General features: G+C 37.5%; 1 protein-coding gene across 2 annotated transcripts; it reads left to right on the forward strand.

The window, feature by feature from the left end:
* Positions 1 to 16: 16 nt before the first annotated feature.
* Positions 17 to 15,374, forward strand: LOC306846235 (CTD small phosphatase-like protein). Of its 2 annotated transcripts, XM_079379459.1 has the most exons (8): positions 39 to 745; positions 4,603 to 4,763; positions 5,025 to 5,057; positions 7,083 to 7,184; positions 9,178 to 9,234; positions 10,573 to 10,665; positions 11,477 to 11,662; positions 13,140 to 15,374. In XM_079379459.1, exons 1-8 carry the CDS (start codon positions 670 to 672, stop codon positions 13,263 to 13,265), a joined length of 834 nt encoding a protein of 277 aa, XP_079235585.1. In that variant the 5' UTR covers positions 39 to 669; the 3' UTR covers positions 13,266 to 15,374. The 2 variants fall into 2 exon arrangements, with proteins under 2 accessions (XP_079235586.1, XP_079235585.1); XM_079379460.1 differs by lacking the exon at positions 5,025 to 5,057 and having other exon boundaries at positions 17 to 745.

A 15,374-nucleotide genomic window follows, 5' to 3' on the forward strand; every position in this document is an offset into this window, starting at 1 on the left:
CTCGTGATTAAATATCACGCCTCCACAGTCGAGTTCCTGAAGGCGTTGATGAAGAAATCAGTCAACTTTGCACGGACTCCTGTCATTGGGCGAGCTGCGTGCTCCCCGGCCGTGCTTTTATTTTTAATATGAGGGAGGGGGTTCCCAGAAAATACCTCCTCCTGCTGTTCCTCAGCTCTATCTCGTGAATATCAAACACTCGCCGTCTCCATGTTGGAAGCAGAGATCAGAAAACATGAAGAGGCCGTTTCTGACGATCGCTTAAGCGCGCAGATGTCGGCTGTAGCTCCAGGAGTTTAGACGCTAGCGTTCAGACATCGCGCGGGTCATTTATTCAGCCTACATTTGGAGGTTTCATGGTCAGCTCGCTAACGCTATCTTATATTAGCAATCCAGCCTTCAACTACTTGTTAGCCACTCGGCGCTGGCGCAACTGATTTTTGTTATGCGCATCCACACGGGCTGATTGATCAAATGTGTGTCCGCGACGCGTATTTTAATGCAACAAAACGCAAAGATTAGTGGTCGGGTGCAGTCCGTTCGCCCACGCTAGCCTGAGCGACAGCAGTCTGCTGCTGGCTGGAGATCTGCCATTAACTCGACTAGCTGTTAGCACAAGCTGAGACACGGACAGAACTCGCTGGAAAAAGGAGCTAACATCTCGTTTCCATGGACAACACGTCCATAATAACGCAGGTTACGAACCCCAAGGAGGAGGAGATACTCTCGTCAAACGCTGAGAAAGGTGAGAGGTGTTTTTGTGTGTTGAAGTTGCTCTCCGTAGCGCGTTTTGTTAGCTTTACCCACCATTTTAAACGAGCGGGCTGCGAGCCCGAGTCCGCGGACAAGAAACATTTTAGGCATTTCATTACTGTTTGCACTGACAGAAGTGCGAATAATGCGTGTTTTGTTAACTTTTAATATGGTTTTATATGACAGTGTGTTATTGTTGATGCAGAACGATGACCGAGTGTGTGTGTGTTTATATAACGGAGCTGTGTAAACTGCTGGAGACTGAAAGTTTTGGGCTCCGTCAGCGTCGGTCGCCCGTGATGTGGATGGAGACCAACATAAACATGTTTCTTTCTGTCACGAGGCAGAAGTGCATAAGTAGAGTGCTTTAAAAGGCACGTTTTATTTAGTGTGGTTTTAAGTTGAGTGGTTATTATTTTTTTCAGTCCATTCAGCAACAGGAATAGTTAAGTAGGTATGCTATTTAGTTGCCTACATTTTATGTTTTTATTTTTTTACTCAACAGACAAGTCAGTTATGTGATGCTTTAGGTTGCCAGGAGGTAAACGAATATTTAATGCATGGAAATTAATGTGTGTGTGTGTATTTATTACAGCAAGACACCACAGGTGAATAGGGCACACATTTTGACTAACAGATAACACCAAGTTTTCTGAAATGTTATGAAAATAAGCCACTGTGTAATTATGTTGGCACTAATTTGCATCAAAATCCAGAAAATAAATCTGAACACTGGATAAAATCAGGTTCAAAATTCTTGGTTTATTCTGTTGACGTATCATATCATAGTTTTTTTACACAGTGGTTTTAGTTTCTTTTTTTAATCGCTCTATAAATTCAGAAAATACTGTCAACAGCCAGAAAAAAATTATTTTCACCATGTTTTTAGGAATTAAGTGTTCTATAAATTAGGCAAATGATATAAGAACAAACCCCTCTGTGAAAATCATAAGTATATTGATAGGAATAAAACTGGAAAGTTTGGTGTAACTAAAGTGAAACTAAATATTTCTGGCTCAGTGCATGACAAAAAGTAATATTGAGAAAACATTTAAAAATATGTATTACAATTGAAATCTACAAGCACGAATCGATAAAGTATAATAAAATATATATATTTTTTTAAATAAACGCTGTATTTAGGATGAATACAGTAAGAACATTTCTATTAGTTCTTAACAACAAAATGCTATGAAAGCAAAATAACAAAAAAATTGACTAGTGTATGAAAAATCAATAGGTGTGCCTATAGTATCTCACCTTGAATATCTAAATATTTTAAATGAAGATTGAAAAAAATGAAAAATGAGTTAATCTATCTCTGCTGCAGAGATATGCAGCTATGAAGGCAGTTTTGGCGAGCTGCCTCTGGCTGCTGATCTGAGGATGTCCGGCTCTGACAGCAGGTATTTGGATGGAGCACTTCCAGGGCTTTACCTTTGACCCCTGGGGTGGCTGAGTAGAGAATCTCTTCAACAGCTGCCCTCTCAAAACAGCACAGAATAAAGTTGAACCATTTAAAATGGTCCTTGTGCTCTCGATGACCTATTAGGCAACACTTTAAATGCCTCTTGTGACTTACATATACTGCCTTGATCTCATCCAGACCAGGCCTTCTTCAAAGCCATTAATGAGTCTTTCCAACGTAGATTAATATTAAGCCAGAAGTAATTAAAGTCAGTAGTAATTACAGGATTTTTTAAGGCGGCTGCATCTTCTCATGCCTTCAGCTCTGATGGCATCTGAGGGAGTCCGCCGCAGTGATCAGTGTCTCTGGCCCATTGCCTGACAGGGATCTTTTTTGCATTCTGTCCACAATTATGTAAAACTCTGTACTTCACTGTGTTTTATTCCTTTACTTATTTGGAGTGCATCTGGAAATACTTTATATAACAATTAGTTGCTCATTAGTTGCTCTTTATTTGTGGTAAAGATGTTTAAATAAAAACTAGATTACAGACAGATGTGTGTCTTTGCTTTTTGTGTTTAGGTCTCTGTTGTGGAATTGCAAAGACACTCTCATTGCGACGGGGCTAGTCAGTAGATATCAAGATATGTGCTTTTACACTTTAAAGCATGATGCTGTACATGCTTTCTGACACGTCAACTCCTACAGTATTCCTGAGTGAAGCTAAGCTGCTGTCCTCCCACTTATGAAAAATGATCCACTCCTTTGAAAACAAAGTAACAGCTCATAATACATATTTAGAAGCTGCTTTCTCCATCAAAACAATTGAAAGTCCACTTGAAGTTGTAAATGTCAGCAGAATCTTTCCAGTTTTCATCATTTGTGATGCATTTGATAAGTCATTAGATTTCATACTTAATTTGGGTGTAAAGTATTGCACAGTTTTTGAAATTTGGTGGAGAAAAGCATGAGATCGGCTGAAGCTTTGAGATGGCTAAAGGGGCGGGAGAGGAATGCACGGCTCTCATAGGCTGTTCATTTTCTTAGCTCCTCCTCCCGTGCTGCTGCCCCTCCTCTCCTCTTCCCTCTCTCCCTCAAATATTCCCCCTCTCCCAATGCCTCTGAAGTCATCACTGAAGCTTCAGGAACGAGGGAAAATAGCCTCTGTCCCTTAAAATGGTGCTAGATTCGGCAGCCAATGAGTGGAGGGATGAGGGTTTAGGAGCCTAAAGGGGACGGGGTGGGGTTTGTAGGCGAGTGGGGTCTGGTTTCTTTTTTTTTTTTTCCTGCTTGTCACTATTTTTAAAGGGCCTTTACTTGCTGGTGACCTCAGTGTTAACATTTAGAGCCTCCGCTGTGGTGCTGGAATGAAGGCAGATTATTATTAGTGTGTGTGTGAATGAGGAGAGGAGAACCGTGAGGGTCTTTGATGTTGGGCAGTGTGTTGGTGTAAAGCCTGTCCATAATCAGTTGTAATAGACTGGACGTTTAATTAAAGATCCCAAGTGACATTCTGCACTGGGAGAAAGCCATTTTCCTAAAAGGTGTATGGACATTCCCACCACCTGTGTCCTAATAAGTGTTATTGAACTTTATGTGCAACTGTTAATCGACGACCAATATCATGGCCTATATACGTATCAATATATCTGATAAAAATTTTGGGGTCATTAGGATTTAAAAAAAAAAGAATGAACCCTTTTATTGAGCATGAATGCAATTAAATTGATCAAAAATGTCAGTAAATTTAAAATGTTGCAAAAAAAGTTTTTCAAATAAATGCTGTTTTTTTACTTTCTATTCATCAGAGAATCCTGAAAAGTCATGTTTTCCACAAAAACGGATTTGTGAAGGATTGTGTGACATTGATGTCTGCAATTTGATTTTGCCATCAAAGTAATAAATTGCATTTTAAAATATATTCAAATAAAAACAGTATTTTAAATTGCAATAATATTTGACAATTTTACTGTATGTTTGATAAAATAAATGCAGTCTTGGTGAACATAAAAGACTTCTTTCACAAACATTAAAAATATCATACTGACCCCAAACTGTTGGACACTATTGTGTATACATGTTTTGGAATTATATTATTTTTAAATTTTTTCACGTTATAGCGGGTAACCATAAAAATAACCATAAAATGATTAAAGAGATAATTTAAGTGTTTTTCAAAATAAAAAAAAAAACTGTATTGTCTAGTAACAGGTGTGGTATTATTGTAAATATCTGAAGTTTAATCATTAATCAAATCATTGATGTACAGTAAAAAGTTTGAATTGGGGGGGGCAACCTGATATAAATGACATGAATTTATTATAAATGACAACCTGGAATAAACAAGCCGCTAATGCACCAGTGTTGCCACTAATAATGCATCCCTAGTAAATTATTTTAAACGGTGTTCAATATATTCTCTCTGTCCATTCTTTTGTCAGTTTCGCTGTCTAACAGCAGTCTGAAGAAGAAGAGGACTCGCAGCATCTTCAGCTCATTGTTCTGCTGTCTGAGAAGTTACGATGCCGAGCCCCCCGCCACCCCCAACAACAACAGCAGCCCTCTGCCTCCACCTGTGGAGGAGAACGGAGCTCCACCAAAAGTAAGACGCCCAAACATCCTCTTTACACAGGGAGTGATTACAGTCAATCAGATGCGCATTGATTCAGAGACCTCTGCTTCGGTGTCTCACCATCATGTGTGGTTTGCTGATGTTAAACAGAGGTCATCACAAATCTCTCTCTCTCTCTTTTTCTGTGCAGACTATATCACATTTGTCTGAATTATTGTCCATTTGTCTTGTGGTTCAGCACCTCATTTCCTCTCCTGTTTGTTTCCTCTTTATTCATCTCTCATGTCCCAGTGTGACCAGGTTGAGGTCATCCCTATCCCCAGTGTATGTATGATTCCACTCCACTCCGTGCCGTCTGTCTGTGTGCTCTCGCATGCCGCATGGAGCGCCGCACCACTGTACACTCGAATCCACTTTTGAAGCGGCTCTGTGGACAGTGATGCACTTTGCCTGATGGATGCTTGCATGCACTGTATATTATACTACTTCTGAGGCGCCTGGAAAGCCTAACGTTTTTCCACACAATTATAGGTTAAGGCATTTTCAACATGTTGGCTATGCCCACCCTCCTGCTTTTTAACTATTGGGAGTATGACTGCTTCAGATTTGATAATGCAAGTGTTTTTCCACTGTATTCTAGTATTCTAATTTTCTGCACTACCGCCAGTGTTTACAGTCCAACAGTAGTTTTTTTTTTTTTCTTGCCCTGCCAATATTTTCACCCGACCCGAAACGTCTGAATGGTAGTGTGCAGACATCAGTTACATTAAAAAAAAATGTCAACTAGGCCAGCCTTATTGTTAAAGGGATAGTTCACACAAAAATGAAAATGACCCAATTTGGCATTACTCAAGCCATCCTAGTTGTATATGACGAATGCAATTGGAGTTATATAAAAAAAATGTCCTGGCTCTTCCAAGTTTTATAATGGCTTTTGATATTGTCATCCAATAGAAGTCCAATAATCTGCTCCAATCCATCATAAGAAGTGCTCTGGGGGTTTAAAAGGCCTCCTGAAGCTAATCGATGTGATTGTGTAAGAAAAATATCCATATTTAAAAGTTTATAAACCGTAATCTCTAACTTCCGCTAACTGTCAATGGTTCAGCAGATGCCGCAGGAACAAGGCGTTTCTTACACAAACGCATCAATTCACTTCAGGAGGCCTTTATTAACCCCCCGGAACTGTGTGGAGCACTTTTTATGATGGATGAATGCATTTTATTGTACTTCTATTGGACTATTGAAAATCAACAGCCATTCAATGCCATTATAAATCCTGGAAGAGCCAGGACATTTTTTAGTACAACTCCGATTGTATTCGTCTAATAGAAGAAAGTCGTATACAAATCTTGAGGCTTGAGGGTGAGGAAATCACGGGGTAATTTTCATTTTTGGGTGAACTATCTTTGCACATTTTTGGAAATCAACCTACAAGTGGCTTCCTTGCATTTTTCATCGATATTGATGAAAGTAAAAAAAAATGACAATTCTTAATTTAAAATGTTCATAAATAGGTTTATGATTATCTGCCATCTTTAATTGATAAGGGTTTAGCGCATCTGTTCCGCTGTTAATCTCAGTGGTAGGCTGTTTAACTCCAGTTGGGAAGGTCAAATCTCATGATACTTAGTGATTTCGCCACAAGATTTTAGTAACCCCACAATGACATTTCTACTGCATGATTTGCTGTACCGTTGACTAGAAAGTCACGTCGAGCCAAACTTCTAGTTTCTTTCTGTGTTCATTTGGACCAGGATCATGACTGCACCCCAGCGGTTCCTCCTAAGGTTGATTCATCCCATTAAACAGACAGGGATTTAGATTAGATGGACTCGACAGCATACTGCCTCCCTCCATAACAAGATTGCCTCCGCTTGTATTGAGATGGTGCAGTGAGGATTAGAGAACTGGATCAGGAGAGGGACCCATTCACCCGTAGCTTATAAATAAAGCGATGGGATTTCATACAGGCAGCCAGTGCTGAAGTCACTCTCTCACTCTCTAACCTTACTCATCCTGCATCTCTGATTAATGTGTGAAAACCCTTTTAATCCCTATGCACGGCCGTAATCCTTTCCACTTCCGTTGGGATGTTACTGCATAAGCGTCATCTGTGCAGCTCAGGAAACACACTTCCTAAAATGCCCGAAGCTGTCCCTTACAATTTCCAGAGGAAATTTGTGGACGGTTGGGAACTGTGCTGCTTTCTCCCCATCTTTCTGCTCATTTTGCTTGGTAACGGTCTAACACGTCGTGATTTAACCTCCCGTGCCTCATTTCTCACTCATTACTCTGACGTTGATCCATGTTCATCATGTTTACTCTCTCTGTTTTACATTTCCACAGCCTCCAGAGAAGTACCTCCTCCCTGAGGTTAACATAAATGACTATGGGAAGAAGTGTGTGGTAATAGACTTGGATGAGACTCTGGTGCACAGCTCGTTTAAGGTAATTAATTCATTATTGCCTGTAGAAGTTAGTTCAGGTGTTTCCCAAACAGAAACAACCAGGGATAGACTGCAGATGACTTCTATCTGTAATTTGCTCAGTGACTGTGACCCACAGTGACCTATTTTGCGTTAGGGATAAACATGTATGCGGGCAGAGCTTCCTGTGATGCTTAGTGACGGCCCAGTCAGGGCGCATTTGTCTTTGCTGCTATTAGGTGGAGAGTTGAAGAGCAACACTGATTGTGAAACTCAGTTTTGGGATTTTCAGCATCTTGATCTGTGTATGAAGCTCAGAAATGTAGTGCAGGGTTTTTATAGTTAACTAAAACGGAAACTAAAACCGTTAAAAAACATTTTTGTTACTTGAAAAATAAACTTGAGTTTCAGCTTGTTGCCAAGGCAGAATTTCTCATTTTAATTAACTTCATACCTAAAATTAAAACTGAAATAAAATAGAACTATGAACTATGTAGACATAAAAAAGAAAACATGTCAAAAACACACAACAAACTTAAAGTATTAACTAAAATTAAAACGAAAACAGAAAATATTAAACTAAAACTAAATCAAAATATTAGTAAAACTATAATTATAATAATCTCTTAGTATAATAGTATCTTAATGATAATAAAACACAGGTGTGGGGTAGTTTGTTCATAAATGAGTTTAACCCTTTATTGTATCATATTAATACACAATTCTGTGGCCTCTAAATTATCAACATGATCAGAACTTTGCTGAAAAACCTGTTGTACGTAATCTAGTAGGCTACATGCCTTTTGCCATCTGATTGATAGTTCATACTTTTTAGCACATTTAGTATCATTGTAAAACATCCCACTTTAGGTCGAATTACATGTGTCTTTCTGCTGTGAAATCGTTAATGATATTTATAAAGTAAACAATATAACTTTTATATTGTTGGTTAGCCTATATTTCAAGATTAAACTCTTACTGAACTGAAGCAATTTATGTTTACTTAATAATCCATAAATGTATATCGCCAAACATACAAATATACTCGCCATGTTGGCCATATAAATATTAGCAAGTTAGGAACTGCACAAAATTGCATATTTTTGGCCTCTAAATAAAAAGTCTGTGAGTCATACAGTATGAGTCATAAAAGCCTGATACACCAAATAAGATTTTTTTTTTTTAAGGCTCAAACTGCTCAATAAGAAAAAAAAAAAAAAAAAGATTTTTCTGACGTTCATATGTCAGGCTTTGCAGGGCAAATTTGCCTTGAGGTTCATTGATTTCATTCATGCTAAGGACAAATATTTGAGGTGTGCAGTCTCAAACCTCCCTCACGAGATTATTAATATTTGATTAGTCAGGTTTGTGCTGAAAGAGTACAGACGCCCTCTGCTGTTTATCACTACTCTTTCATTTTGCTTATGCAAAATATAAGTAAAAAGAGCTTACACATATCAATTATATGTAGTTGTGGTCATAATGTTTATCAGCTGTTGTTAGTTTATGTAATATTTGGATATAGTAGATAAAGCTCACTTGTGGATTTATTTTAACTGTAAGAAAGAGAAAGCATGAGAGAAGTTATGATTCACAGAAAATGCACATTAGCAACTGTCATGTTTAAGTTGTTTGGGATAATGTTGAATGGGTACTGTGACTAAAACCATGAGAAGTAGTGATGAGAATTTTATAATGAATGGATTCATGTATCAAATGCAACCTTATACGGTTTATTCTTGGTATTTAAATATTCTGTATTTGGAGTGATGGATTTCATGAGTGATGCTCAGAACAAAAGTGAAAAAATGCATGAGAAATATTTTAGAAGTGCTTGCTTGGAATAAGACAAGTGTTTAGTCTTCAATGTAATACCTTCTTTATTGGAAAGATATTTCAGAAATCATGTCAGACTTAGGTTTGGGTGGGTTTAGTTGGATCACTTCCTCCACATTTGTCTCCCATCTGAGGCTGGGTCATAATTCGTCTGTGTTGTGTTTGTTTCTTTCTCACAGCCCATTAGCAACGCTGATTTCATCGTCCCAGTGGAGATCGACGGCACAGTGCATCAGGTACAGTACTGATGGAAACATGCGCTGGTTTCATATTACACTGACATCAGATTGCTGAAGATGTGAAGGCTTGAGCAATTATAAATGCTCTAGTGTATTCTGTAGCAGTTATGAAGCCATTTATGTGTTTTATGTCAGTGTCAACTTGATTAGATGAAGTGCTGGCTGAGTGGCTGTTCCCTTGTTCAAGTAATCCAGGATAGGCTGTCTGTCCTGAGAGGCCTATTCATGATTACTTGCACTAGGTGGCAGTCGTTTATCCTCATGGAGCTGATGCAAATCATCTGTGCTTGATTTGTGTTCCTTAGTGTTTTGGTGTTCAGATTGAAGAACAAGAAAATGACTTGTATTGTATTAGTATTATGTTATATTGCCATATTATATTTTATAGTCCATTGTTTTATGATGTATTATTATTGTAATATGCGTTTTATTTTAAGATTTATAAAGACAAAGATTAAATTAGTCATTTAAATTAACTTAAATGGCTCAGCGTATCACTATTATATTTGTTTTGTTTTGTAATTTTATTGTTTATTATGAAGATATACATTTTCATATTATATTTTCTAGTTTGTTTTAAAAAGGATTTCACTTGTTATATAGTATGATAACGCAATAATGCAGATAATACATAATACAGGTTCAATTTATCATTTAAATGAACTTAAATGGCACAGTTTATCACTTATATATTTTTTTCACAATTTTTAATATATATGAAATATATTGAATATTATATTATGAAAATGTATTATACATTTTTACATTGTATAGTATATTGTTTAAAAAAGATTGAACTGTGTAATATATTAAATGTATTTAAATTAACTTAAATTTCAAAAAAGAATTACTGTATTACATTTTCATGTTATATTTTATAGAGTATTTTTCATAAAGATTTATGTACATTATAAAGATCCAATTTATCATTTAAATTAACTTAAATTGCTCTTTGTATTACTATATTTGTATATTTTGTTTTGTAAATATTTTAAGAAAATGTTTTATATTATGCATTTTCATATTTTATAGTGTATTTTATAAAGATTTTACTATTGTGTTATATATTAGAGATTTGTATTATAATTAATAAACCTTACAAATTTAATTAGTAATTATTTTATGAAAATGCGTTATTTATACTTAAATTGTATTAATTTATATATTAAAAACATTATTTTTAAGAACATTTATTATCAATTAAAATGGGCTTAAATAGCTGTTATCACATTACTGCTTATAATATTGTTTTATAACGATTTTATGTATTATGAGCACTTTGATGATTTAAACTGACAAACTGGCTCTGTGTATCACACTATCTCCCCTTCATAGGTGTATGTGCTCAAAAGGCCTCACGTTGATGAGTTCCTGCAGAAAATGGGCGAGCTGTTTGAATGTGTGCTTTTCACAGCCAGTCTAGCCAAGGTTTGTCCACCACACTATGACACTGATTCACTTAATGTCAACAAACATGTCCAAAGACTCAGCAGTCGGTCAGCGTCTCGTAACTTGCTGCACAAAACCTCACTGGCTGACCCAGTCCAAATGGTATTTAAGGGAGAAAATACTGTGATACACCCCTGCTGGGTGGGTGTTGATTCATACCTGCTCTGCTAATATCTGACCCCCCTCTCTGTCTCTGTGTGGCCTGCGTTTGTTTTAGCCGCTAATGCATGGGTAAGTGTCTCTATGGCAAATGTGACTCTTCCAGAATGCGTGCCATGTACCAGTAGTTGCAGTCGCTGCTGCCTGCACCTTTGAAAGCTCACATTGTTTGAGTTTGGCCGCTTTTACGATACGCTGTGAAGTTTCATTTGTCGCCGTATCTGTAGCCGATGTGTTTTGTTCTTCTCATAGCTGTTAGTGACACATTAGCTGTTGAGAATGTATGTGGCCCTCTGTAGTTTAGATCACGTGTCTTGGTTGCTTCTGTGTCTGTTATATCGAGAACATGATGGCTGATTGGCTTTAATAGCAAGCTTTCTTACTGAGAGGCACATATCTGACTATGGTTTGTAGGTTTCCTTACAATCCTCTGTAGACGTTTGCATAGACATGGAAATAGTGTTGTGTTGCCATAGCAGCTTGCTTTTTCTCTGTTTTATATTTGTATTTGTTGCAGGGAGCAGCTGGACGATTCTACAGTGACTCGACTGTTTAATCAGTGCATGAGCAGCTTGAAGGTGCTCCTTTTAAACTTGTTTGTAAGTGTCTGTCGTGTCTGTGTGTGCTTCAGTATGCTGACCCGGTGGCTGACCTGCTGGACCAGTGGGGTGTGTTTCGGGCGAGACTCTTCCGGGAATCCTGCGTTTTCCACAGAGGGAACTATGTTAAAGACCTTAGTCGGCTCGGGAGAGAGCTCAGGAACGTCATCATTGTGGACAACTCCCCTGCTTCCTACATTTTCCATCCTGAAAATGCTGTGAGTTTTGATGGCTGATGAAACTCCTAACTAAACCACAGTTTGGTTACTTTTGCATTTATGTAGAAGTGGGGAAAAAACCCATAAACATGACATTCAGAGTCAAGATTGACTCTGAGTCAGATTCTTTTAGCAAATCACAACCATACAGCTCATCCAATATAGTCGTCCAAATGATTCTTATTAGTGAATTAAATACATACAGCTTACAATTACTGTTATGTTGTACTTTAGCGGCTTAATATGGTAAAACTGGTTATTCATATGACAATGTATAGTTAAAGCTGCGCTGTCATTTTTTTATAATAAAAAAAAAATATTATTTATCATAAAAAAAACAAACCATGTCTTTATCACTCTCATGAACCACATTCATCTGCAGAGATGAAGCATAATCTTCCTTCAGTTTTATTTTTAACTCCAAAATGGCCCAACATTACATAGTGTACACCATACTGTACTCATTATGAGTCATTGATATTTTAGAAAAATCAGTTGCCACAAATGAGTAAATTGAAAAATAAGTATCCACTTTAAAAAAAAAAAAAATGTATGCACTTTTAAAAAATGTATTTAATGCATAGTTGAGGTCAATTATAAGATTGCATTTATGCCACAATTAAAGAACTTTTGCAAAACTTTTTTTTTTATATATATATTTTTATTCATTTAATTTAAGTTAATAAATGGCTCAGCCTATCACACTTATATTTTTTTCTTTCATAAATTTAAATTTTATATTATGAAAATGACAAATTTCATATTGTATTGTGAATTGTAAAAAAAATTATTCACTATTATCCGTTTTATATTATAACGACTTACTAGTTAAAGCCGCTAAATATAAAGTAGGACTGATTTATATTGAGGAGTTAATTTGCGAAACTAGATAACTCCGTTATTTAAAATGTTCAAAAATCATGTTTTTTATTATGTTATCATGTTTTTGTTTTATTGTGTTAGTTAGCTGTATTTTTTTTTTTTTTTTTTTAACCTAATCAAAATAACCCAACTGCAGTTTGAAATTAATTGGGATGCACATGATTTTTGAAAATTGTTAAAAACTTAGTTATCTGTTTTTGCAAATGAACTCTTCTTATGATAAAAGTTAATTGTTTTAATGATCTTATAATCTGGATATTGCATTCCCCAACCCACCAATTTTTCTGCCTCAAAAGTGCCAAAAGAATCGTTATGGAACCAGAGTCAGAACTGGAACTCTGATACATTTCTTTGTTCCCATCCTTGTTCGTTTTTGTTTTATTTAGTATCTACTTTGGTTTCAGCAGCTACACTCTAGAAATATTTTTTTTTTTGTCGTCACACTGAAAGTGAAAGTGCTTATTTGTGAAATATTTGTTGTTGGATATATAGAGTTATGTAAATGAAGATTTTGGACCAAAGACTTGTCATAACATGAACGTGATTATATTAGACAATGTCAGATAATAACTCTGTGTGCGCGTGTCTTGTGAAGGTTCCCGTGCAGTCGTGGTTTGATGACATGAATGACACGGAGCTCCTGGACCTGCTGCCTGTCTTTGAGGGACTGAGCAAAGAGGAGGAAGTGTACGAGGTGCTGCAGAACCTGAGGGGCAGGTAGCAGGCTGAGTCGCAGCAGCTGGCGGTAAGGGGGCAGTGCGAGTCCCCCCCCGAACCGCTCCTAGCTCCTCTCTCCTCCAGCCTGCAGTCCTCACCTCACCCATACCACCAGGACACGCACACCGTGACATAAACAGACTCTGAACATTTAATGGACACTCAAATATTTCTCTTTTGAAAAGTGCTTATGATAAACCAAAAAATCAACTACTACTTTCTTTCCCTTTTTTGAAAAGAAATATCCAAGTCATAACCATTCTCTGAGGTGTTGCTATGCAGGTAGAAATCCGTAGGGTTAAAGGACTGTGGGGTTTCCTCTCCAACCCAACAAAGTGCCTTTTTTGAATGTCATTTTTATGGGGGAAATTAACATTTTGTACACAACATATTTCCAGAGAACCTAATCTTTACAAGAATTATATGCTTTAAAACGGAGACAGGTCAGACTCTTTTTATAAAAGCACTGTTAAAGAGGCCAGAGATTTTTAATTATGTAAAGCTGGGTACACGTCTCCATCTTCTGTTCTTCTTGTGCTCCTTTTGTTTTCGATTTTGCTTTAGCTTGTGCCATTATATAGACCGAGACTATTATCTAGACTTGTTTGTTTTCTAAGAGCAAAGGAATGCATTTGCACTTGTTAGGTTGCTCGTCTCATATACCACAGCCTCTTTTGCCAACTAACCCCTTACATCGTGCCAATCGCTAATATTTGTCTCGCAATCCGATGCTGAAGTACATTTCATTTTCGGCAAACAGGCCCGATGCTAATATTGGTGCTGGAGACAAATGTTTGGACATTTCAAAAACAGAATTTTAGCCGCTAGTCTTTTTTTGAACCTTTACGTTAATCTGAATGCCTTTGGTGATGTAGCGTAGACACTGCAGTTGTTCCCCCGGTAGTCATTTTCAAAGGGGAAGTGTCCTTCATGGAAGCCAGGATGCACAATTGCAAATGTATCCCTTTTATCATTTTTAATTCTTTTCTGTTTGAGTCGTGAGTTCTTGAGAATTGGTACAGGTCCATCTTTATATTTTTTTGATTAGTTTCGACTCGTTTTAAACCATACCCTGCTGCTGCTACCACTGTATACTACACTACAAAAGACCTCCCTGTAGGGTACCACCAGTACCAGCCCAGGGACTAGAGCGCTGTGCAGCTTGTGCCAGAGCAGAACGGACGCAGTAGGGCCTTAAAGGGTTTGATCTTGTCCTCTTGCTGAGCTAAACGGAGCCCTTTTGTCCCAGTGGGGGTTTGAAAGTGTTTGGCACAAGCTGTGCAGACTCTCCATCACCGCAGTGCCTAAGACGAGAAGAGCAGCGGCGGAATGTCCAGATCCGCTGCTGAACAGGCAATAACCTCTCTCTCTCTCTCTGCCCAGAGTCCGCCACGTCACAGTTCGGTCACTACATGTTGTCCTCTTTCTTTTCCCCTCAGTCTTTCATCGTCTACCTCTCTCTTCATCCTGTTCTGCGGCAGGCGACGGAGAGCGATTCATTCTCACGTTTATGGTCTTCTGTCAGTATTTGAGATGTATGCTTATGTTAGCTCACACTTGCTGTTTTCTGCTTGTTGATGTGCTGTACAGCCTCTCTTCAGTCATCGACGTCGATCTTCCAGACTGCCTGGAAATTTGGCTTGCTAGTATTTTTGATTTCTAGCTTTTATTTCCAATCGTCAAACAATACTTTTTGCATTTGCATATTTCACCTTTTTCTTTGGTCACAGAGTCCTGGTGATCTGGCAGCGATAAAACACTATTGGTTTTGCTCACAGTTGTTTGCTTCTGTTCTCCCATGTGTTTTTCACAACTAAACTGTCAGGTGCTGTTTTTAAAACACTTTGTTTTTGTGTTGTCACTTAAATATCACAAGTCGGCACATTCAATTAAATGATGCCTTATTTTCGTTATCGATATTTTTCTTTCAGTAAGCCATACAGACACTTTAAACGGTCCACAGATTGACTCGGGGGTTTGAAATCAGTTTGGAGAGGCTGTGCAGTGCTGATGTTTGGAGTATATTTCAATCTGAGTTGATTCATGGTTGTCGTTAGTTTTCTTCCGGACTCTGACATGTTATATTAAAGCACCTTTTTAAAAAACAACACAA

The sequence above is a fragment of the Barbus barbus genome (genome assembly GCF_936440315.1).
Source record: "Barbus barbus genome assembly, chromosome: 26".
Lineage (NCBI taxonomy): Eukaryota > Metazoa > Chordata > Actinopteri > Cypriniformes > Cyprinidae > Barbus > Barbus barbus.

Bases quoted from the DNA above. Each gene is read 5' to 3' on its own strand.
- LOC306846235 (XM_079379459.1), top strand. From the start codon at position 670: ATGGACAACACGTCCATAATAACGCAGGTTACGAACCCCAAGGAGGAG. The intron at 4,764-5,024 runs GTAAGACGCCCA...CTCATGTCCCAG, and splicing joins AGAACGGAGCTCCACCAAAA to TGTGACCAGGTTGAGGTCAT. The intron at 5,058-7,082 runs GTATGTATGATT...ACATTTCCACAG, and splicing joins AGGTCATCCCTATCCCCAGT to CCTCCAGAGAAGTACCTCCT.